Genomic DNA, 25,219 nt, shown 5'->3' with positions numbered 1-25,219 from the left:
GCCTTGGCACCACTGTGCCTTGTGAGCCCCACTGGGCTCTTTACCAAATACACCCACGTTGCAGTCAAACGGGGCAGCTGGAGAAGAATGCGTGGGCACCCCTGGTGTCCTTAGGGCAACCGCAGGGGGGGGGCGGGCATCGACAATGTGCCCCGACACACCCCAACCCAAAAGTAAAACACTGGGCCCCACTCACCGGCAGTCTCCTCGTGCTGCTCCAGGGCTCCGGTCTTCCTCTGGTGCCGCCTCTGGCATCCGCACGGCGTTGTGCAGCCCCCCCTTCACTGGGGCTTCTCTGGCAACTACGCTGAGGCAGCGGGAGGGCACCGGCAGTGTGCCTTGGTCGGCCCGCTTCTCCTAAGCTCTGGGGACGCCTCCTTCTTTGCAGGTGCGGGGCTCTCCTTACTTCACCCTGGGCAAGGGCATGGCAACACGTAGGCGGGGTGGGCTCCCGCCGGACTCAGGCTCTCCTTGTAGGCACACGCGGGGCTCTCCAAGAGCACAGGAGCCCTGCTGGACATCACGCCACTTCTGGCTGCACGCGGCAGGCTCCACCCACAGTCAGGCGGTGCTGGCCTGACTTCCTTGCAGCGTTCTCCTTCTCTGCGGCTCGGTGCAGCGGCGGTGATTTCTTTAATGTGGAGGCAATAAAGGATAGGCTCCCGTTGTAAATAAACATAGAAGCGTGAAGGCAGCAAATATGCGGGGTGGGCACCAGCGAAGCACACCCATGCGGGGTGGGCTCCCGCTCGGTTTTCAAGCACCTGGCAAATTTAGAAATGTGGAGTGGCCTCCCGTGAAGTGCACACTGCGGGGTGGGCACCCGCTCGGAGTGGAAAAATGCAGTGTAGGTTCCCGCTCCCCCTCAGAGCATGGGGGAATCCTCCAAACATCGGGGGATTTGTTAAAACTGCTCGCGAAGCACAGCGCTATGAAAAATAAAGCAAAGCGCTTTTTAAGAAATAAAAGCAAACGTCCACAATCCAGGGAAAGCCCTTCAGGAGTAAGGGGGCAACGGCTGGGCCCAGGCAGGCCAGCTCACAGGGTCCTCCAGCAGGAAGGCAGTCCCTAGTGGCGGTTTCTCCTGGAGCCCAGCAGCAGCAGCCACCCCCCGCCCCCCCAAGTCAGGGACAGCACAACAGAGCACAACAGAGAACAGATTCATGGGGTCACAGCCCCTTCATTTATACACCCTTTTCCCTTTGTCTGCAAGCACAGGGCTGAAGAAACCAGATGCAACTAGTTTGGGGGAGTTTTGGAGCAATTTGTTTTGCTCAGCTCCTCTCTCCTTTGTCAGGTGGGGGCTTAGGGATCAGATGCACCACAGGGGGCTGCACCAGCATTGTGGAGGGAAGGTACAGTCCTATTCAGGTCCCAGGTGCAACTCCTCCCTCCCATCTGCATGCAGATCTCTTTATCCACCACTACTCCCCCTGGCTCCTGGAGCCACCCACACCTTTCAGCTTCTGTAAATCACAAGCTTGACATGCAATTCACATCAGGCAGGCAGACACACAACACACAAAAATGCCAACTTCTAAAAGTGGCATTTCTCCACCAGTCACCATAAATCTGTGCACACCATTGTGCAGCATTTATCCTCCAAGTTCATACATACTAAACTCGCCCCTGCACTCCTCTCATACCAGGAATTACCAAGAACTCGCATATCATCCGAGCATTCCTATGGGAGGGCAGTCCAGTCTCACCACACGCACTCAGAGCGCGCCTGCACTTTACACTGGGCCACAGTGCTAAAGTGCACAGAGGCCAAAAACGACTAATATCAGGTCTCAGAACAGGCAAAAATTTTAGGGGTGAACCTACCAAAAGGGCCAAGTCCAACAGTCACAAACACAGTTGCCACTATTTGGTGTTCATGTTGGCAATATCCAAAGAGGAACAGGAAAGTGGAAAAATGGACTATGGCTCATCCCCTCGCACTCTGTGGAAGAACTGAGGCATTATAGGGCAGAAGAGAGTGTGGACTTTTATGCTGCCAGAACTGTAATTGTGTGTGAAAAGGAAGCTTGCACTAAGGGTGCTGTTTCTCTTCTTTGTTGTGTGAGGGAAGTTGCAATTCTTTTGCAGTGCCGTGCCTCTTCCCTGTGATTAAGTGCTACTTTCTACGGTAGTGCTGTAGGAGTTGTGTATGTGAAGGGTGCTAGCCCACTAGGTACTGATGTGTGTGTGTTGCGTGTGCGCACACTCATGAAAGAGTGTGTGCGCTACTGCTGATGATAGGCACATTGTGTACGTGATAAAAGCTTGCACGGCCCCTTCCAATGATGCACCAATGGGTAAATGGAAAACTTCTGTTTCCATTCTTCTCAAGAAGTACATTTCAGAAAAAAGTTCCTGCAAACAATGTTTTTTTTCTGAACTGATGGTGGATTCCGCTTCTAGAGAGGTTTTTCATAGTTGAGGATGTCTGAAGTCCCAGGACATTGGTTCTGATGTATCAGAGGATTTTCTCCATTCTCTGTCTATGGAGAACTGCTTTGAAACATAAGGATCATTGCGACTACATAACCAGATTCTGCCTCATGGAGTGTGGTGCTGTTGCTGAAGGATAAAAAAGCTATTGATATGACCATAGTATATCACCTACAGATTTACACTTTTAGACCGGTGTTCAAGCATATGACATTTGGTCTTTATGGGATTCAACTGTAGTTAATAAATATTGGGGGACTAAGAGATAAGCCTGAAGCATCTAAGATCTGGTATGTTCTCCAAAAAATTGCATCTTCTTCTGTATAACAATTACAAGCCCATGATTATACCTTCCACCCCTCCAAAACCTCCCCCAAATATCAACAAATGTTCACCCTCATCACACCAGTGCCTGTGCTGCTCGCTTCTCTCATCTGATGGGTGCTGGTCAGGCAGTGATTGCCCTGGAAACTTGGCAAGGGGCTAATTTGCGTGTCCTTTTAAGGCGATGAACTTTTACAAAAATAGTCCTTATTAATATGTAAAGTATTGTGCAGTCACTGGCCCCCACTGAGGCACGTGCTCAGAGATGGACGCCAGCATAGCTCTTTCAGAGTTCCCTGCGGAGCAGCATCCTTGCCTCATACCCCAGCAATCAGCCTCGAACAAGGCATTGCTCATTGCTCACATACCTAATTTAGCTGAAAGAGCATGCGAGACCCATCAATTTTCTTTCAATAAACAAAGAGTGAATTTAGTATAAGCCCAGTAACTGGTCTTTTATGTTATGGTTGTCTTTATGAAATTCCTTTTAAAGTTGGATGGAGTATTGTAATTTGAGTACATGACTGGTACCCAAGAAACCAGGATTTCAAACTAGATTGGCCAGAGTGTGTAAAGATTTTGACCCTTTAAGGTGGCAGCAAATCTTCTCAACAGGCAGTAAGGTATCATACAGAGAAATCCACTTTTGCTATGGTGAAAATGCGTAACAGACTGATTTTTGACCTGCAATGCATTTCTTCAAAGTGAGCTATCAGAGGGGCAGGTGAAAATGTCCCGACCGTGAAGATGGAGGGCTTTGTGAACTCACCCCCAGTTGTAAGAGTCCTCTGTGACCTATGTTATGATGGTACAAGGGGTCTACAGATCCCTGCCTATTTCGGAGAGGCCCGCCTTTTCCCCTGCATGTATGACCTAGATTAAGAGAGCCAAAAAGCTGATGAACATGTGGGCAGTGTGTGCCCTCATGTTGCTAGCTTTGTAATGAGGGATTTACCCGATTTGTATGTAATAATTGCGGTCACTGCTGCATGTGTTTTTCCAACCAGCAGGAGACCTCACCTTTCATAATATAGCTGTAGCTCCTACCTAGCGGTGTCCACTAAACACTTGTGGAAAACCAAATTTTTTACCATTCCGGTCCAAAGTGTTTTAAACCCATGTACATCATGTGCTGCCATTGTCTTGACTGTGACCATTAGATTTACTGTAGTAATATTAGATTTTTAGTAGCTACAGCAGGGTGGAAGTTAGGGAGTTTACACTAGTGGGTATGTGTATGGACATATCATTTAGGCAATAATTGAAGATCAGTAGCGGGTACATTAGCCCTCCTAGGAGATGGATTAAGTTATAGGCCCCTCATGGTGAAGCACTGCAATTAAAAAAAGAATAACCAGCAATGTTATGCCCAAGCTCCATTGTGCCAACGCGTGACAACACAATACAAATATGCAATGTCAGTAAGCCCCTTATTGAATACCTATCTAACACAAATCTAGTCTTTTGCTCAAATCTGTCACTCCACTTGCACATTGTGAAGACTGCAACACATCTAACATCACAAGGCAAGATTACCCCAGACCTGCTTCATAAAGCCAAGGCTCCTTGTATTATTGGTTATCTGATTGTCTTTTTGTATTATGTTTTTATATGATTGCTATCCTATTTTGCTATTCACTTACTACCGACTACTATATTGTACCCAATAGCTTGTTTAATCACCCTCTTGTTTCCCCTAGCCCTTATTTTCTGTAAAGCGCTCTGATATCTGCAAAGATCTTGTTCGCGCTATATAAAACTTTGAAAATAAATAAATAAAATAAATATCGCCTCAAGTGAATATTTCCTAAGATGTGACACCAAAACATGGCAACTTTGTCACATCAAGCCCTGACAACGTACAAAACGTTGATCTACGTTGTTTTACACCCCAACCCTCCTGCATATAGTTCATGTTAGTCAGAATACTGCCATTACAGACCTTTGCCACTCACCACCATACCACCTCAAAAGAACTGCAAAACCAGCTCTTCCATTCTCACATAAACAATAAAACCTTTGCAGTGGCATTTTAGGTCAGCATGAAAAATAATATAAAACCCAAGTAAAGGCTTCTACCTGTCCGTGCTTGTTCAATTGACTAGCCAATACCAAACCATAACTCCTCTATCTATAAAGCCTGTAGTCAAAGTAACTCACAATGACCATGTCAGTTCAACAAAATACTAACATTATCAACTTACATATGTTAAACTCCCCCTGTCACTTCTGCGCAACACTTCCTCTGATCTCCCATCATTATCCAAAGGAATTCTGGCTCTGCAGCCTTAGGACATCATAGCGAGCTAAAGCGATTTTGTGTTAATGATGTTGCTCTGACCCATGGTAATTCAATTAATGGTATCTGAAGATTCCCCACTCTGTCAACACAAAGTCTAGACAACCACAGCATTGTAACCTTAAAACACTGAAGATTACCCATGCTACCTGTAGCAATGACACAACCTTGACACTGCAAGACAACAACCCTAACTTTGCAATCTGAGTTTATAGTATCCCATTTATGCTAGACAGATCCATGACTCTTCTAACACTTCTACTTCAAAATGTAACCACCTTAAGCTGAAAAAAACATTACCTACATTCATTCTTGTAGATATTCAGTTTCACCCACAACACCCCACACTGACTTTCTACGTTACTCCCAACCCTCACCGAGTCCAGCTGAACAGCATTAACATCCTCAACACTACCAATGAGCTCTAACACAAGCTATACAATGCTTCAATCAAATGCAGATCCAACACTGACCTAGAAATCTATTACCTGAATGCTGCAACGCAAAAACTTTACTTTTTGCAATTCCCAACAGTGTTACTGTAGTCTTGCATTGCTTTCCTTCCCTGGTGTGTGCTTCATATTACAAGCTAACATCCATTACCTCACTCTAGTTTAGCTTTTGAGTAATGGGAGAATTTAATTTCTCTAAAGAATTCTCATTGGATTTTCTGGTCATCGCTTGGTTAGACCTTTTCTAGTCACTGACAACTCAAAATGACCACTTTTGAAAATGTCCTTGCTATTTGTTCAAGAAAAGGGAGTAGAAATATATTCACAAAACCTTTGTTTCTTCCTGCTGCTTGTGTGTTCTTAACTTTGCAGATCATCTTCATCTACCTGTGTGTTCTTTGGCTCATGCCATAATCCAAAACAAACGTTAGTTAATTCCAGCGTGAGGTACTTATGCTGTTGAAATAATTCTTATTCTCTTTGTCCAATCTCTTTTTGCAGCAAACAACAGAATTCCTTGAAGTCCAAGTCTGTTTGGGAGCAGAGGACAAGTCAAATTCGAATGCACAACTTCCGGGCCAGTTGTGAAGCTTTGTACAACGAGCTGGACCCAGAAGATCGTGTGCGCTATGCTACCACGCTCCATATCCGCCCCGACATGAAGACTCATTTGGATCGACCTCTGGTGGTGGAGCCAAGGGGGGATGGCACGAACAATGGTAGTAAAGCTGGACCCACTGATGCCCCGGAAGCTGAACAAGGGAAGGTGTCATCAACCGATAGCACAGAGGCACCAAGAAAGCATCATCGACACCGAGACAAAGGTGGGGAGCAAGAGAAGAGCGAAGGTGGCAATGAAAATGGTGACTCTGCCAATAACAGCAAAGAAGAAGGGGTACGGCAGCACAGGAGCCGCAGCAAAGAGGGTGAGGGAAGCAGCAAGGAAGGGAAAAGTGAGCGAAACCGCAGTCAGGAGCAGGGAAAAAGGCATCACCGCCAAGGATCAGTGGAGGAAGGAGGTGAGAAGGAACACCGGCGGCACCGGACCCACCGTCATTCTGCTGAGAGAACTCCCAAGGATGGCAATGGCACAGCCAATGGGACTAAAGGTGAGCGGCGATCAAGGCACCGGGGAGGTTCCAGGTCCGGAAACCGGGATGGTGACCCTTGCTCAAGAGGTGAAAATGGAGAGGAGCCCCACCGGCGGCACAAGATGAGACACAAAGCGCAATCCACCTATGACACAGAGGAGAAGAAGGAAAACTGTGAGGAAGGTGATGCTGGGGATAAAGAGCAGCGGAACCATCGGCCAAGGTGAGTCACAGAAAAGGGAGGAGCTCAGAGCATCTGCCTTTAGATTATTTTGCTTAGTACAATAAAAAGTTGAATAGAGGCACATCACAAACACCCCACTCCCTATGTAGCCTTATCAGTTAGATCCTCACATTGTGTTGTGGGAGTGAAAATTTGAGCTACTGGGTCCCTGCTACTTTGTAATGCATTTGTATTGTGCTGGATATTAATGAATCATTTTAAAATCCTGTTATGATGATTGGCAACAGTGTAAAATATCATGGTGACAAGTCTATCATTGTACAGAAGATTGCAGGTAAGAATATCTTTTTTTGAAGTCTTTAATATTTTTAAAGATAGTTATTATTGGTGTTGTAATATTTAGTCATTTTTGTGTGTTTTATGCTATTAATATATTAAATGTCATTGTTTGTATTTTTTAGTTGGTGTTTTCCTGTTTGGTAATAGTTCTAATGATTTGTTTTTGAGCTTATTTTATTTTTTCAACTATTGGCGGGTATGGAGTCTATAGGGGAGGAGAGTGGGAAGAAATTTTAATATATATTTACATTTGTTATGAATGTTTTGCAGTTTGAAAATTGTAATTGGTGAAATTGATTATTAATTGTGTTAATTATTTAATTACAGCATCATTTATTTCATAATATCTAAATAATAAATATTTTTCAATTGGTTAATTATATTATGAATTTTTAATCAAGTGATTAGATAATGCTTTCTAAAATTGTTAATTTCGTTTTAGTTGATTAGTTGTGTTATTAATTATGTAAAGTATGTAATGAATTAAATGAATGTATGTCCTTTTTTTGATGTGCTATTTTTTTAAGAGTTACTTTTTTGGAACTTATGTTGCTGAGATTTATTTGATATTTTTTAGTATCATTTCCCATTTTTTGTGGATTGTAGGAGAATTGGTTGAGAAGAATTTAGTAGAGGAGTTTTAATTATAGATTTGTTTTGTTAAAATAAAAAAAATAACCGTTAATGATTCTTTAAAAAATATATAATCATTATTAATAGTTATTTTTTGTATGTATTGTATAATAATTATGATATGTTTTTTAACACTTTACCTAGTGTTTTTTTATTTGGAGTGAGAATAGTAAATCTGTCACTTAAAAAGTCCACCAATTTTCCTACTGTTTCTTAGGTTGGGGTGGGAATCGTAAATCTGACCCTTGCAAAGTCCAGCGCTTACCTACTTACTGGTCCTTGGATTAGAGAGGGAATAGTAAATCCAACTGCTTGAAAGTCCAGCGATTCCATGCTGTTGCTCAGGCTGAGTGAGAATAGTAAATGTGACTACTTCAAAATCCAACACCTTCCCTACTTTTGCTGGTGTTGGAATTGGAATACTAAATCTGACCGTTCTATTGTCTAGCCCTTTCCCTACAATTGCTAATGATGAAGTGGGAATAATAAATCTGATCCCTCCAAAGTCAACACTTTCCATATTGTTATTTAAGTTTGAGTGGGAATAATAAATCTGTCCTCTCCAAAGTACAATACGTTCCCTACAGTTGATTATGTTAAAGTGGGAATAGTAAATCTGAGCCCTCCAAAATCCAAAGTTATCTCTTCTATACCTTAGGTTGAGGTGAAAATAGTAATTCTGGCATCCCAAAGTCCAACGCTTTCCCTACTGCTGATCCGGTTGAAGTGGGAGTAGTAAATCTGATACCTCCAAACTCCAACACTGTCCCCTTTGTAGCTTAGGTTGGATTCAGAATAGTAAACGTTATCCTTCTAAAGTGCAATAGTTATCCTACAGTTTTTTTAGGTTGAAAGGAGAGTGGTGCATTTGTTTTTATAAATAGGATTTTTTCTGCCTTTTGGTGAATTTTGCATATTATTTTTGTTTTTAGTTTAATGTAACGGTTGATATTTATTTTGTATTTATTCCACGTATTACTTTGGATGTAGCATTTAAAACAATCTCCATTTTTGTTGGAGATGTATCTATTTTTATTGTTTTACATTTTTTATTATTATTTTTTTATGCTGCTAATTTTCTTTTGATATTTTTTTGTTATTTTTAATTGTATTTTTGTGCTGTTATTCATTGTAATTGTGTTGTAATTTATTATTTGATTCTATTTAGTAACTGTTTTATTAACATTAATTTTAATAATGTATTGTTAATATGTAATTTTAATTAGTGATTATATTGTACGATTTCATTTGTTTTCCGTTTTTGATTATAAAGTATATTTTATATAGTTTGTGTTTATAAATGGCTATAGTTATTATTTGTTTTAATGTTTGTAAAAAGTAATGTTATTTAAGTGTAAATTATTTATCACATTTGTTTTACTTACATTTATTTTACCTGTTATATTTTTCAAACAATGTATTTTATTATTTTTAGATTTTAATATACAACTTTTTTTTCAGGAAGGGGTGGGAGCACACATATATATATTTCTTAAAAGTTATACTTTCAAATATATATACTTACATATAATCTCGGTATTTAGTACCAAAATATTTCGTATAGAAAATATTTTTGTAGTTTACATTCAAAGTATGTATACTCGATATTCAGTACCACAATATTTTTCCACAATATTTGTGTATCCAAATATTTTTGATTACGATCTTTTGTCATAGAAGTGTATAATTAAGAAGTGTAGGTAAAGTACATGTCTACTAGGTCTGCTGTAGAGAAGGTTTTATCACTTAAATTTAAAGAATGAGTGCAGTTTCTAAGGCTTTCGCGGTTGGGTACTGGCCACATGCAAAGTTGCTTCAGAGGCAATAACTCTTCTTTTGATATCTGATGCTATACAGATGTGAACTGTGGGCCTCCAGCAGCCTAGATGAGAAGTGGCTGCAGCCCACATTCTAAACTTGCACCACATTCCTTGCCTCAAGCACCACTGTGAAAGTGACTGTGCTCAGATGCTTAGCCTCCGAAAACTAAGAATTTTAGTCTCACTGCTTATATGAATATTTGTGGTAGCAGGGCGTTGTAGTATAGTAGAGGGTAATTTAGATTTGGGGTCCAAATCTGGAGGTAAACTTGACAACACAAATACTATTTTTGCTGTGTTTTACCCCTTGATGGAGCATTTTCCTTTGTGTGTTAAAATGGGACATATATGGTGGTAAAATGTTACTGCACTGTTTAGTGCATTTCTAGCTGCATGGTTGCTTCCAACTTCTCCCTGTTGATAGATGATTTTTCTTTTGCTTGATGTGGATTTACTAAGTTACTGGTGCAGTAAAACATCATACTTGTCTTTCTACTATACCATAAATGTCAAAATTCATGTAAATAATAAAAAAGTGGAAATCGTCTATCTGCTGAATTTTACTTCTTGCATTTAGATGATCTCTCAGTGTCATGCCCAACACATGTCGATTAATTCTTTTATCTTTAGTAATAGGGATATGGCATAGCTGATTTGCGTAGTTTCTGTTGTGGGCATGCCCTTGTTTTTCTGTGGAAGAAGGAACCTATATTTGCACAGGCAGAGATGCAGCTCTCTGTCATTAGGGGAAAGGCCTGGAGACTGAAAAACGTTGGCCAACTTGGCATTTGTCTAAAAGCGTTAATTTATCCCAAGGGTGTGTGAGCTACTACACGTTTGCGCATTCCCCGCCTGAACTGATGACACCCACAATCGAAGTGCACACATGGGTATGTGTCATATTAAAACAATTCTGGTATATTACAACATTCCCTTTGTAGATTTATGGTTATACTGTGAGCAGGAAAGAGATGGTTAATTGGGTTTTTTTTGTATACATTGTCTAGGTATTTCAAATGTTTTGGCTATATTTGGAAAAGGTTATTTATCACCAAAAGCAATAAAGGTTTCTGCACCCTGTAGTTTGTGTTACCTTTTTTGGCAACAGCAAAAACATTTTCCAGTATTCTGCCATCTTTAGGCTTCACTGAGGTGTCCTGGTATTTGGAAAGGCAATGCCACACCCAGTAAATACGAAAACCACAGGGTGCACTATTTAATGGGTGTTGGTATGAAACGCTTCTTTGCTCCTAAAAGCGAAGCAATGAAAGTAGATATAGTGACCATTTCAAGTTTTTTGCTATGGACCCTAACGCATTCTTCAAAAGACCCATCACTGAAATTCACTGGCACCACATGTGGTAGAAGGCTGCTGGCAATGGTATGTATTTGGTACATTCTCCATGCCAAAGGTCGCTTTGAGGTTGTTCACCTGCCATTGGACAGTCGTTGTTGTAGTTTGACCACAGGGCTTCGTAGCACAATCTGGTGTGGGGAGGCCCATAACAGATGTGACTCTCCCCATTAGTCATCACTTACTTTCTACAAGGAGACCCCCACATCCAAGATACATCTAATCCCACATTACTCAGTACATATCTAAATATTATGCTCTTGTACGTGCTCTCCAGGGAGACTCACGGTGATGGGGAGACAGATGCCATGAATGTGCCTGTGGGCTCCATGCCCAGCTCTGGGGGCCTACACCAGGTCCCGGAACAGCCAGAAGATGCAGACAACCAGAAGAATGTGCGGAGGATGGGACAGCCTCCCATGGAGAAACCAAGCAATGTGCATATTCCAGTCACAGTCACAGCGCCTCCTGGAGAATCTACTATTATACCAAGTGAGTGATCTTTGGGGCAACTTCACGTCTCTCTCTTGCGAGAGAACACCATACCTATCATGTACAGGCATTCTATGTCTCTTTTAATGTTATTGCATCTGTGAAAGCAACCAATAGACCTTTGTGCAGCTAGCTCAGAGAGTCCATCTGTTTACATAACCCAGTGGACAAATCTGATAATATGTACATCAGCATAAGGATCCATGTGTTAAAATACTGAAATGAATCCAAATGTTGAGATTAATTTCACCAGTGGATACAGCTGTTATTAGATTGCCAAACCAATAGAGATGTTGAGGTGCTCAAATTGATCTGACGATTTGAGGTATCCTGGTGGGTAGAGGTAAAATGTTGACCTGGATTGATAATATTGGTTATAAATTAACTAGTGGGTATAGTTTCTCATCATTGGATCTAGGTTTTGTTTTGATCCAGTGCTTGAGATTTCAGCTGTTGATTAAGAACATGCAACAATCTTGAAGGTATCATGTTGAATGTAGTTGTTGTACTGACTCAATGTATGCAAGTGTAAAGGTGGGTTTGTAGATATAATGAAAGTGAAGTGTAGCCCAACTGAATATAGTTGCTGGGAAATCCTATTGGGTCAACTGTTCCGTTGGTCTATCAAAGACTGCTGATGTTGTGCACTAAGTTCCATCTACCGTTGAAATTGTTCTTTTGTTGGTTTTCTTATTTTAGTGAATAATATTGATTTTGAAAGTAAACTGGAGGAGAAGAAAGATATGGAGGCTGATGACCTGACGAAGAACGGCCCCAAACAAATACTGCCATACAGTTCCATGTTTGTCTTCAGCTCCACCAATCCGTAAGTGCTTGGCTGCCATATTTTCTGCCTGCCATTTGACATTTGCTATGAACAATCCCACTTTCCTTTTCCAGTAGTATATAAAATCATAAAGATAGTACCACATTTATCCATAAATTGTAAGTATTTGTTATAATTCACCTTCAAAGGGCAGCAAAGAACAAATTCTGTCTCCATGGGAGAGTGATTTCTGACTTTCAAATGTGGACTTCATGGCTTTTGTCTATTGCCTACTTCATAAGAGATTTAGAAACATGTCGTTTCTTACAAACATCAGAATAGAGTTAGATCCCTAGAGAATCCACAAAGCTCTTTGTGGAGTGGGCTTGGGAAGAGACAAGCCATTTTCCACACTAAGGGCCCGATTAGGATCGCGGACGGACTTGAGTCCGTCCGCGACCCCTGAGGAGGAGGGAACGTCCGCAGGGGCTGCGGCGTTCCCTCTGAGCAGATTAGGATGTGACCGCCAGGGTGGCGGTCACATCCACTATCTTTAACATTGCGGCGGGTGCAGCTTCAAGCTGCAACCGCCGCAAGGTTATAAAATGCATGCATCGCATTTGCATGCACAAATCGGCAGGCACCGTGCGGTGCCTGCTGCTTTGTGCACGCAAATGCAGGGGGGTACCATAGGTACCCCCCATGTGCACCCCCCACTCCCCTTCACCCAGGGGGCCCGCAACGGGCCCCCCGAAGTGAAAGTCCGTATGCTTTTCCACGGCGGGAAAGCCGCCGCGGAAAAGCATGTCTTTCCCACCATCCTAATATGGCTGGCGGTGTCTGATAGACACCGCCACCATATTAGAGCTTTTCCGCCGCGGTCGGAAGGCGACTGCGGCGGAAAAGCGGCGGACGGACTTCTCGTCCCCCCAGCCATCCTAATCTGGCGGGGGGACATTGAAGGCTCCGCTGCGGAGAATCCGCATCCTCCGGGCCGGCGGTGGCTTCCGCCGGCCCGGAGGATGCGGATTCTCCGCGATCCTAATCAGGCCCTTAATCGCTAACTCCACATTTACACTGTGCAGTATTATTTCTACTGTATTATTCTTAGGCATCAGGAAGTTCCTGCTTTCAGGACAGAATGGCAATTTGGGTCTAAAATCATATAATAACTTAAAAAATCAGAAGGCGTTTGGTGCCAGAGAGACAAGATTAGTTCCACAGAGTAGGCTAGAAGTGGTGAAGGTGAATATACACTAGTTTACCATATGACACTTTGAATTCCTCTCTTTATCATATGACATTTACATTACTGTACAAACCCCAACAATAAAATAATACATTGGTCGGTACACCTGCACTGGTGCTGATCCCTCCATTATCACAACACCAGGTGCATTGTGATAGACCCTAACTGGGGTCGCTGTTGCTCCTCATAGATGAGCATGTTCTACCTCCAAAGCAGTCTTCTGATGAGAGTCACCGGGTCTTCAGAACACTTACATGCCCAAAGTCCTCCATTCCTCTACCTGTGTGCATCCTCCACATTGTAACGGGTTTGGTGCCTGGTGTGGAGGATTGCAGTCACAGATCAATAAACATAGCACAGCCTACAGTGGATGCCTTGTATCAGTGCTTAGTCTGGATGTCCTATGAAGATCGGCTTGACTTTTCCTTCTATGATGTTAATGTTATGTTAATGTTATATGTGCTTGTATAGCGCACGGCTGCCCCAGCCAAGGGGCGTCCCGGCGCTGTATGAAGAGTGGACAGATGATGCCTGAAATTTAGCAATTAAACATCACTTGGCCCTAGACCATGTTGCAGGACTGTTGTGAATAAATACATCATGTTCGATAGATGTAAGAAATTGCACAGCGTGTGGGAAGATCACTTGTTCTTGTATGGACTGTTAGATGCCAGATTAGGGACTTGTTGGTTTTGGACAGTGTAAACTGGAAGGTCATGGGCACTGGTGTGCCTTAGAATATCAGAAGGTTGGTGTACTTTTGATGGTGTGGTGTGTATCTGAGAACATCTCTGGATTGGTTATCAAGCCCAGATCTGTATTATCTCAGTAGTGAAGATGTGGAATAGTAGGCCACTGGCATTAATTAGGGATGCATATTAGTCTCATCTGGGTCAACGGATGTGCACTGGACCATCATTGGCACAACTAAGTAAAGTGTGATCTCTATTTTTTATGGTGGGTCTTGCAGGGAAAAGTAACTGCCTGTAGTATGGGATGAGGTGTCTTCTGGGTGAGAAGTAATACCCCAGACTAGTGGCTGCCACTGGTTTGGGGTTTAGCGTTATTTATTTATTTAGTGTTTTATAGAGCGCGAACGTGACCCGTTAAGGTATCAGAGCGCTTTACAGGGATAACAAGTTGTGTACATGTATGACATAGACAAAAAAGAACATAAGAAGGGCTGAAAGGACGTGTTGGTATCTTTAAGGCAGGCGATTGTCCACTGAATGACCACAAGTATGTAATGCACTGCTACTGACTTAAAGATGTACAGGTGTACTCAGGACAGTCATTGACAATGTTATGGACTGTTGGTCTCATTGGGCAGGTATGCATAAACAGTCACTGATGTTGACAAGAGATGTGGCATTGGTGTATTTCCGAAAGGCAGGAGCTCACTGCACAGTTATTGCCAGTGGTTTTGGATGTTGGTCTCATCGGTGTGCGTGAGTGCCCACTGGGCAGTGACTTACTCTGGTACAGGGTGCAGCTGTATGTATGTAATGAACAGTCTCTGCACTAGAATGGGATGCAGTATTGGTCTCTTGCAGGTGTGTTTGGTGTTGTGTGTATGGGTGTGCACAGTCACTGAGCTAGTGTGGGAAAAGCAGTGTTGATTCTGTTTTGGTTTAAAGGAGTGCATTGATAGGTCAGAGCCTGCAGTATTAGGCTGAAGTTGTTTCAAACTTGTATATCATTAATGTAAGAGCCGCATTAGCAGGACACTGGTAAGGCTCAGGAAACTGGGATTGAGGAGGGAGTGCATGTTAACGTCAATGTTCATGTTACTGATGAAACAGTCAAGTGTGGGTTTTAGTTGAGTATGTCAGGCCTTGTTACTGCTGTGTGGTGACAGACACAACAACGCAGAGGTTTCAGGGTGATGTATTTTCAAGGCTTTTCCTCTGGTGTGGGGAGAAGCATAGCACTTTGAAATTTCAGTGGATTGTTTGGCAAAGTCACTAGTCGAGGTACACATTGGGTATCATGAATGGTAACATTAGGAATGGGGGGTGTGTACTGACAAGTCCCTGTACCTGATATAGAGACCACCTTTAATGTAGCATGTGGTCTTTTTGGAAATATATTGATTGTGTTGTTCGTACTCATTTCATGGAGCAGGGTGTGTGTTCAACATTAATATGGCATGGATTACATGGACAGGCCACTGCTCCTGATATAGAGTATCATTAGTTTATGGACACCAATGAATGCAGAGCTTGTGTTAGGCACTTACTGACATAGCATAACGTTCATTATTCTTGTCTGAAGGCTTGCACTTCCCTTATTGAGTACTCAGTAGAAGTAGTCTGTGGTCATCAAGAATGAGAAGGTACATTAATAGTTGTTCGAGTGCAGAAGTGCATTGTCAGTGCAAGGTGCTGTGAAGATTAAACTGTATATATTCAAAGTGTCTCATGTCTCCTCTTCTACTCCACATGGTCTAGGGTCCGACGTCTGTGCCATTACATTGTGAACATGCGCTACTTCGAGATGGTCATCCTGATGGTCATTGCTCTCAGCAGTATCGCTCTGGCTGCTGAGGATCCTGTCCAATCTGACGCACCCAGGAATGATGTAAGTGTCTTTCTAGCAGTTAAAATGTGCAGTGCTTGAAGTGCAAAGGACATTGAATTAAATAGGTATCCTTAACTTAATGCTAACCATTGAATTTACCTTGTTCTATGTAGCGGCATCTAGAAACAGTATTTCCAATGTAGTACCTCATATGTGTTGGAACCTCCGGTAGTTGACGTTCACAGGAATCTAATCCTAATCTGCTGCACAGGGAAAATATGTAGATTGAACATGACAGAGACCCCTTCTTGAAGACTGTCTACTTAAGATTCTTGGCTAAAGGATTGGTTAAAAACTAAAATGCCCTTGGATTATGGACACCAAATACCATTTTTATTCTTAATTACTTGCTCATGACTGAGTTGTTGAGTCTAGCTGTTTATGCTCTAGGTATAGTTACATAGGCTGCTACGGACTGGAATCCTGCCTAAAAGATGCTTGCAAAGAGACCTGCATCTTTGTCATTGTAGATTCATGACACTTGTGATAGGGGTAGCCTGTGTGTTACCTTACAGGGAAAGCCTATGGGTTGTCAAATGGGAATCTATGGTCATATGTGTGTGTCACTGCTCTTGGGAACAGGGACATCTGCTATTAAAGCAAATCTTCTTATCCCAATCTGGCAAGACTGTCCTACAGAGTCCTACACTCTATGGTCATAGATAGGCTGATCACGAATCTAGCATAACAGAAAAATCCTACCAATGCCCACAGATTTCCAAATTGGTTTATCGTTTTTTTCTAAAACACTGTAAACACTGTTTGGTTTCTGTAAGAGTTGTTGTCTGAGATATAACAATGGTCACTTTGAGGGTGAGGCGTAGTAAGCCAAGATGGCGGACGCTCTTCAACTGAGTTCCGCTCCATATCCCCTACAATCTGGCTGAGGCCGGAGACAGATAGCGAGGGCCGCTGCTGGTACGGGCAGAACCCTGATACACAGCTCATGTGCCCGTCCTGCAAGAGACCGTGCTCCCGCCTTCTGCGAAGGAGGTTTGGGCGGCGGCCTTGACGGTTGACGCTGCGGCCTGGACGCAGCGGGGCGCCGGCCTGCCCAGTCGTGTCCCGCCGCGGCCTGCACTGGCGGAGGGATCCCGTGACCATACCGCCGCTCGTCGCTCCAGCACTTGTGGATACCCGCGGGGTAGCGGACGCTAACCCCCGTCTCCCACCAACCCCACCCCTACTTGCTGCTGGATCGACGGCCTGTGGCTGAGGCCAACTGCTGGAGCCGCGGTTGGACCGCCGCGAGGCTCGCAGGGAAGCGGACGGGTGGCGGCCGCCGGGGACCCGCTGCCAGGCCAGGGGTGAGTCACCATCCGGGGGCCGCGCTCCCCTCCCTTTTGCTCCCCCCGTTCTGGGCCATAATTTACCTGGAGATTTGACGACCCCTGGGGAAGAGGTGAGGAGAGCGTGACGGGTGGCTGTCTCTGTATTTGTTGTTCTGCTGGAGCTGTCCTTTCATAGCTCTGGGCTGCACGCGGTCCTGGGTGCTAGTGCAGGACGCCCCGAGTTGGACTAGATAAAGCCTCTATATCCATCATCCCTGGTCATGGGGGCATGTCTGTTGGCACAACTACCGCATACCACACAAAAGGTTTCCCTCTGGTGAAGTATAGCACATCATCCTGTGTGTAGTGTCCTGCAACCAACTGTCTGCTGGACGGACTCCCTGTTATTCCTATGGTCCCTGGCCGGGCTGCCAATGGTGGTACCTGTTTTCCCTGCACAAAACACAGGGAGATATGTTGGCCTCCATGACTGTCCAACCACCTGGGGATGTATGTGCTGCATGTCCTCTGGTCCCGGACGCCCCTTCTTCATTTAGTAGGGGCGGCCAGCCACCAACAACCCATCCACCACACATAGGAACTCATGTTTTGTGGCCCCTGAGGAGAAGGTCGTTCTGAGGATCATTTCCCTCCCTATATAGGGTCTGGCTCACTGGGCCCTAACCAATACTTGACTGGGAGCTCCTCAAAGGGGCAGATTCCTTACATTAGGGGGACTTGCATGCATTGAACTGTCAGGGGCCTGCGCATGTGGCATGACAAGGGGCGAGATTGGCGAGGGTGGACACCCATGAGGCTTGAGAGACACCATCTTGGGGCTCCGACCTTGGGACGAGGGGCATTCACTGCTGGAACTTGCTACGCTATTGGACTCCTATTGGGCGGTGAGGGTGAGAGATGTAATATGGCCAAAGATAAAGATCCGAAGCCCTCCAGACAGGGCAAAATGAATTGCTATGCAAGGGTGGTGTCCTCCCCAACAAAAGCTTATCAGAGCGCACCACCATGCCAGATAATGAGGCCCTGTTGCTAGCAATCCAGTCTTCCAGAGAATCTCTGGAAGGAAAGATCAGCGAAGTCCAGTCAGAAGTATCCCTCCTCCAACAAGACCTATGGAATGTATCAGAGAGGGTCACTACAGCAGAAACTAGAATTTTGGAGCCGGAGGATGTAACGCACACCGTTCCGAGGGAAGTATCGGAGCTCAGTGCTATGGCAAAGATCTGCACTAGCGGATTGAGGATGCAGAAAATCGTGTTAGAAGGTAACAATCTGAACTTTGTAGGCTTCTTGGAAGGGGTCTAGGGTCCCAATATGGGGCTTTTTTTAACAAATAGTTGCGGGCCTCCATTCTGCCAGAACAGTTCTCCTCCTGCTTTATTATAGAACGCACCCTCCGGGCATTGACTTCTAGACCACTTCCGGTTGCCTCCCTGCGTCCAGTAATTGCACACTTTTTAAACTTTCTGGACAGAGACATGATAATAAGGGACGGTTGCCGTTTGGGAGAGATCCGTTATGAAAACTCCCAAATTATAGTGTTCATTGATTACTTACGCGAGATACAAAAGCAGCAACGCAACTTTGACTCTGTCGAAGCTAAATCGAGAACCTTCCAACTGCCCTATATGCTGTTGTTTCCAGCAAAGCTCAATGTCATATTCGCGGACTAGGCATTTTGATTCCATTCCCTGGAGGAAGCTTGGAGCTGGCTGGAGGAGCGTCCACCCCAGGTGAGGGCCAGAGGAGAACAATCTGGGAGTGGTACCCCTTACCGGGAAGGTGCAAGACCTAAGACACGCTGGACCAGGAAGGGAAGACAGAACAAGACTGATATGGCCTTGACGCAAAGGGACCTCTTTGGCAGAGAGGCGACGGTAGAGGAGGCCCAGAACGTCTTCGGACACTAAGGGGGAAGCACCCTCGACCCTCAAGAAGTCCAAATCAGCCCGGGTACAGAGCAGAAAGACTCCGGATGTTACAGAATAGGGCCTATCCTCCGGTACACACAACCCACACTCTTTGGTTAAACAGATTGAACTCTTGAAGCTTGGACCAAATGGGCACTGCCTCCCCCGTGAGGGATGGGACAATGGAACAGGATGGGCTTGGCCACTGAATAATGATATGGGGCTAGTATTGACCATAAAGGGGATAACAGATATTCATTTAGATTCTGAAGGAGAACTTACTATGGGCTGGGGTCCCTGGATGAATACTTTGGGGTTACATCAGACCAGACTCCCGGTCAGAGGTGATTGCTATGAGACTGTTCTACATTGTCTATTGTGCATAGTTTACTATATAGGATGTGCCTGCTTGTCATAAATACGTTAAGCACCCTATTGCAGCACAGTATAACATTGTTAGCTTTATATTGACAGTATTGTATGAAGTGAGTAACTGTATTGCCTTGGTTGGTTTATGTATCTATATGAAACTTAAAAAAAATCAAAATAAATTTATGTAAAAAAACAAAACAATAGTCACTTTGAGAGGGCAAGAATTAGCCCCAAACGTAAAGCAGTAATGCTAGCTATTAGGAAAAAGTGACAGGGCATGTTAAAATGTGCAGTGAAGTTTTTCTTAAAGCAAGTTCAGGTGGGACTTGGAAAGATAGGAGAAATGAACCCAACTGATGAACCTGCACTTACTGCTTTCTCAGTACTAAGACTGTCTTTCTGTCCATGTTTCGTCAGTCTCTCTCACTGTCTCTTTTTCTCAATCTCCCTCTAGTCTCTCTTGCTTTCTTGCCTTCTCTTTCATTTATTTTCTATTTGTCTCACCATCACCCTCTTATGGTTTTCGTTGCTGTTTTTACCTTATTTCTCTCACTGCTTCTGCATCTTGTCTTGCTCACATATGCTGTCTCCACTGACTATCTTTGTCTCTCTGCCTCTCTCTCTCTCTCTCTCTGTCTCTTGTGCTCATATTTTTTATTACATGTTCTAACCTTTCCTTTCTTTTTCATTCAGTCTTTCTTTCTCTTACTCTACGCCTTCTTTTTCTCTATCTCAGTCAGTTTTACCATCTTATTCTCTGCATCTCTTACGTCCTCATCAGCTGTGCTTACTACCTCTTCTCTTCTATCTCTGTCCCATTTTTTCAAATTTTCTCTCTTTCTGTTCGTTTTTTTCCCTTCCTGATTCCGATTTGTGTTCTCGTTACTTCTTTCACTTTCTTGTTCTGTCTCTCTCCCTCTTTTTTTCTTGTTGGCTTGGTGTCTCCATACTTCTGTCTCTTGCCATATCTTGCTACCTCTCAGTGGTGAGTTTCTCACCCTCTGTCACTATTTTACAGGTCTTGAAGTACATGGATTACATATTCACTGGTGTCTTCACGTTCGAGATGGTGATAAAGGTAAAGTTCTGCTCTGTGCGCACTCACCCATCCAGCTTGTCTTTCAGCTGGAGGAGCCCGAAGTGGGACACTCTTTGAGGGACCAGCTATGCTGAAATTCACTGGTAGCTTGTGGTGAGCTTCCAGGAAGCATTGCATTTGAGTTACTTTCCTTGTGCCCAATAAATGAATGAATAAATCTAAATGTGTGTAGAGTTCACCCAGCAGATATAAGTACTTCTAGGTACTGACATTCATGTCACTCACCCCATTATCCATCTTTCTGTTTCTTGTTCATTTTGTTTCTGAGCCATCTGCTTCTCGCTAAAGCCCTATCTGTATTCTCAAAGTCAAAAAAGGCTTTATTTCGATAAAAACATATCATAAAAGCATCACATTGTAAAAAACACATTTTAAAGTTAAAAACAGGAAATGATCTATTTACACCAGGTTTTTTACGACCAATATTTACAAGTTAAGAACAATATTTAAACTGGAGATTAAGAATCAAATTAAACATTTAATTTAAGCCTTTTGCTTCTAACATGCCATGCCCATGATAAACATTTTGAAAGACCACAGGCATACAATGGGCGTGAATCTGCCATTAAAATATGCAGCGCTTCAATATGGGACCTACTGCCTAATAGCCGACACAGAGGTTTGAGCAGGTTTGAGCCACCTAGTTCTTGGGTGCATAAACGCCGGGCATTCAAACAAAAAGTGCGCTATAGTTTCTGGTCTAGTTGGGCAGATAGGGCAGAATGCTGTTGTTTGAGCCGGGGGTTTCCAGCAAGCTGTTAAGGCACGTACTGGGAGAGCCCCGACCCTAAACCTGAAGTAAAGAGCCCTGTCAAATGGCTTCCATATAATATCCAAATAAAGTTCCCGGATCGTCAAATCCTTGAACTTCAGGAAGTCGTTCGTAAGCCTGCCCAAAGCATGATCAGTGCTTGTTCTAAACGCAACCCAGTTCCAATAGAGGCTCTTTAAAGTTGCCTTTGGGGGAGAAGACCTACCAACCCATGCCTCACTAAGGCCCAAGTCACCAAGCAGAGTTTTGACATTTTTTAACCACTTTACTTTATGCCAACCAGGCAATGACATTACTTCAGATAGCCCTTTAGCATATTTGGCCAATTCAGGTACTTGCCATAACCGGGCCCATAAGAGCAACGGCCGAAGCTTTGCCAAATCGCTAATAGGGCGACAGCCTAGGTCAAGCAATAAAGGTGTCATTGCGGTACTCTGGGGAAGTGACATAAGATCCCTAAAAAATTTATTTTCAGACTTGTCAAGTCAACTGCACAGATGGTACCCCATAGCTCTGCCCCATAGAGAGCAGAGCTAACTCCCTTTGCTTTATAAATATCAATGACAGGGGCTATTGGACTTATCGAACAGGAGCGCTGTTCCTTGAGCAGTGCCCCGGCTACCCTCTTATGGGTTAGCAGCATTTTGCAGAGGTGGGGGGGGGTCCACTGCATGGTATGCGATATATGTATACCTAAGTAGTCAAAAACAGTGACCCTTTCCAAAGGCACAGAGTTCAATGTGGGGGGACGGGCAAGTTTTTTTGGGGGATTCATCACCAAGTACTTTGTTTTATCGGTGTTAATTACTAAACCCCGCTGCAAGCAAAAAGTCTGGAAGTTATCAAGGAGGTTTTGGAGGCCCATTGGGGACTTAGATATTAAGAGCGTATCATCCGCAAATAGGAGCGTAGGAATTCGCTCGCCCGCCAGAGATGGTACATCTGAAGGATTTTTTAGCAGGTGCTCAACCACACGGTTTACATATAATGAAAAAAGAGTGGGAGCAAGGACACATCCCTGGCGGACCCCTCTCTCTACCGGGATTCTGTTGGTTTTCTCGCCCTCTGTGCCCCATCTTATTTGGGCAAAATTACCTTTGTGGAGCCTCACCAATATGGACAGTATGTAACGTGGGAGCCCCATATCCGAGAGTACTCCCCAAAGAATATCCCTGGGCACAAGGTCAAAGGCAGTCTTTAGGTTGATGAACGCGAGATAAAGACTGCCTTTGCCTATAACCACAACCTTCCAGTAGATTAACATTAATCTAAACGCCTGCTCTATTGTGCCCGTACCAACCCTGAACCCTGCTTGGTAGTCGGAGAGAATCTCGTTTTCGTCAAATCCATTGTAATATTCTCTCCAACAACACCTTTCCTACAACCTTCTGGGTTGAATCTAACAAACTTATAGGCCGGTAGTTGGAAGGGTCGCTCCTCAGCCCCTTTTTGAAAATGGGTACGACCTCAGCCCCTTTCCAAGACTCAGGGATAGCAGCGCCTCTGTCACTGGCGATAAGCAAAGAGTGAATTAGCTTCCCCCATTTCAGTTTATCCGATCGGAGCAAATCCCCAGGGATGCCGTCTGGGCCAGCTGCTTTTTGGGGCACGATTGTGCTGATAGCATGCTTGACTTCCTTAATTGTAAAGGGGAACTCGTTAGGATCGCCCTGCGAAACATAAGAGTTAGATGTGGCTAAAGCGCTAGTCTCATGCTGGCAGGTATACAGTTTTGAGAAGTGGTCGAACCATGCTTGGCTAGTAATATTGCATGTAATGAGGTCACTAGCTGGTCTGTTTCTAGCTCTTATTGTATCCCAGAAGCGTCTAGCATCCTTGCTAGAACTAGCCTCTTTTAGAATTTGCCAATATTGGTCTTCCCACTCCATTTTTGCGTTTATTATTGCCTGCTTATACTCTTTTCTAGCGCACTGTATCAGAAGTTGCAACTTCCCTTTTATGGCTTGATCAAAGCTAACTTTTTATGTCTGCATGTAGGAGTGAACCAATCATGCACACCCTTTGGCTTCTGGGACTCTGTCATCTTACCCCCACGTATTTGCTTCAGAAATAGTTTCCCTACAGTTTTAATGGTGTCCTGGAAGACAAGCGTAGCCCTGCCAAAGACAGGGTAGGCTAAGATAGTGTCTAGCTCCCTTTGCGAGGCTGTTAATGCTATATCTATAGCCTCTAGTTTTGCTTGATCCAGGGCTACTTTACTCCACTTAAGGCGTCTCCCGCAATTAGATGGATAGACTTTAGGGACACGCTCCAATTTGCTTGGTATTACTTCCTTTGTTTTTCTGGACCACAAACTCCTAAGAGTTGTGGTTGCTATCTACAGTGGGCAAGACAACCATATCCTGAAAAAACTTCCAGAGTATAAAATCAAGGAGGATGTAATCAATCCTTGTCGCGTGGTTCACCCTATTGAATGTATCAGCACCCATGGAGTCCGAATCAGTTCAACCGTTAGCAGCACTTAACCTAAACTCCATGGTCAATGCATTCAGCTGGATCACCCTTTGTGACCATTTTTTTATTGGTTGCATAGTTAACAAGGGTATGCCCCTCCTTAAGTCATCCTCACCTAGGTCCAAAATGTCCTCCGTCGCAAGAGGCTCATATGTACAATTAAAGTCTCCAGCGACTAGGACTTGCATACCATCATTACAGTTTCTAAGCTCACTTTCAAGAATGGTTACAGTTGGGGACAGAGAGACATTTTTTGTACCCCTGGCGTAGATGTTGAATAGCTCGAGGGTTCGCCCCCTATTGGGACCCCTCAGCAAAATTCTAAGAATATCTAGGGAGTTAGACTGCTTTTGCGTAATATGGCAACCCAAGGAAATGCTTACCCAAATGAGGAGCCCCCCGAAGGGCGGCCCTTCCCAGTAATTGGGGGTACTGCAGGTACAAAATAGGTAACATAGCCAGATCTGTGGATGGGTTTCAGGCTCCACTTCTCCTGAAAAATACAAATCTTATGCGCCTCCACCAAGGTGTTTCAATCTGGTAAGCTTAATTTCCTATGAATACCTGCTATATTCCAGCTGATAATCTTAAGTGATTCAATAGGATCTGAAACTTGATTCTTTAGGGTGTCCAGTCGTGCTCTGGGGGAGTTGGGTCCCACTCTAGCTGGCTCAATAGCCGGGGAAGGCCTGGGAGATATGCCATGATCCAGGGCATCTCCCTGGTCAGTTGTATATACTCGTGGGTCAGAGAGTCTCCTATGGGACTATCTACTAGGTTGGGAGAGGAAAAATCGATACGTCAATACCCTAAGTCCAGGCCATAATTTTCTCGCCTATTGCCAAAGTTCAAAATGGGATGGGTAGAGTAGTCATCAGAAAACCCTCCCCAGGAGTGGTATCCAGGGTTCTGCAATTGGATCTGGGGCACTCGTTGCGGGTAGAAATGCCCCAAACCAAGTGCTCTTATTCCACTATTGCCGGGCTCATTGTAATGATTGCAAATGAAGTTTACGGGGCGCGTATCCCGAAAGTTAACTAGTATACAATCGCCTGGGACATCCTTGGCAATGTCCCCACATAGCCAACTCTTCTAGCGAACAGAACCTTTCCATCTATTTGCATCGGTAAACGCCTGTTGTTGTTTAGCCAATATGTAGTTTTGTTTTTAAGTTCAGAATATGATTCTGTTTTGCCAGGCAGTAGCCGAGGAACTCCTGCTAAAACAACTACATAAGGCATACTTGCAGGAGGCAAGTCAATATGGGGAATACTAGGCCG

At 44.0% G+C, this 25,219-nt stretch overlaps 1 protein-coding gene across 1 annotated transcript in view; it reads left to right on the top strand.

Annotated features, from left to right (window-relative positions):
• CACNA1B (calcium voltage-gated channel subunit alpha1 B) overlaps positions 1-25,219 on the top strand; it is a 1,091,759-nt gene that overhangs the window by 805,058 nt on the left and 261,482 nt on the right. The window contains exons 20-24 of the mRNA XM_086921120.1: positions 6,013-6,825; positions 11,210-11,424; positions 12,124-12,250; positions 15,890-16,019; positions 20,612-20,671. Of these exons, the coding sequence (XP_086777246.1) occupies positions 6,013-6,825; positions 11,210-11,424; positions 12,124-12,250; positions 15,890-16,019; positions 20,612-20,671 (1,345 nt within the window). The remainder of the gene's footprint in view (positions 1-6,012; positions 6,826-11,209; positions 11,425-12,123; positions 12,251-15,889; positions 16,020-20,611; positions 20,672-25,219) is intronic.

This window comes from Lissotriton vulgaris, chromosome 5, assembly GCF_964263255.1.
Source record: "Lissotriton vulgaris chromosome 5, aLisVul1.2, whole genome shotgun sequence".
NCBI lineage: Eukaryota > Metazoa > Chordata > Amphibia > Caudata > Salamandridae > Lissotriton > Lissotriton vulgaris.
The sequence above is the reverse complement of the archived record's forward strand: the minus strand, read 5'-3'. Positions and strand labels throughout refer to the sequence as shown.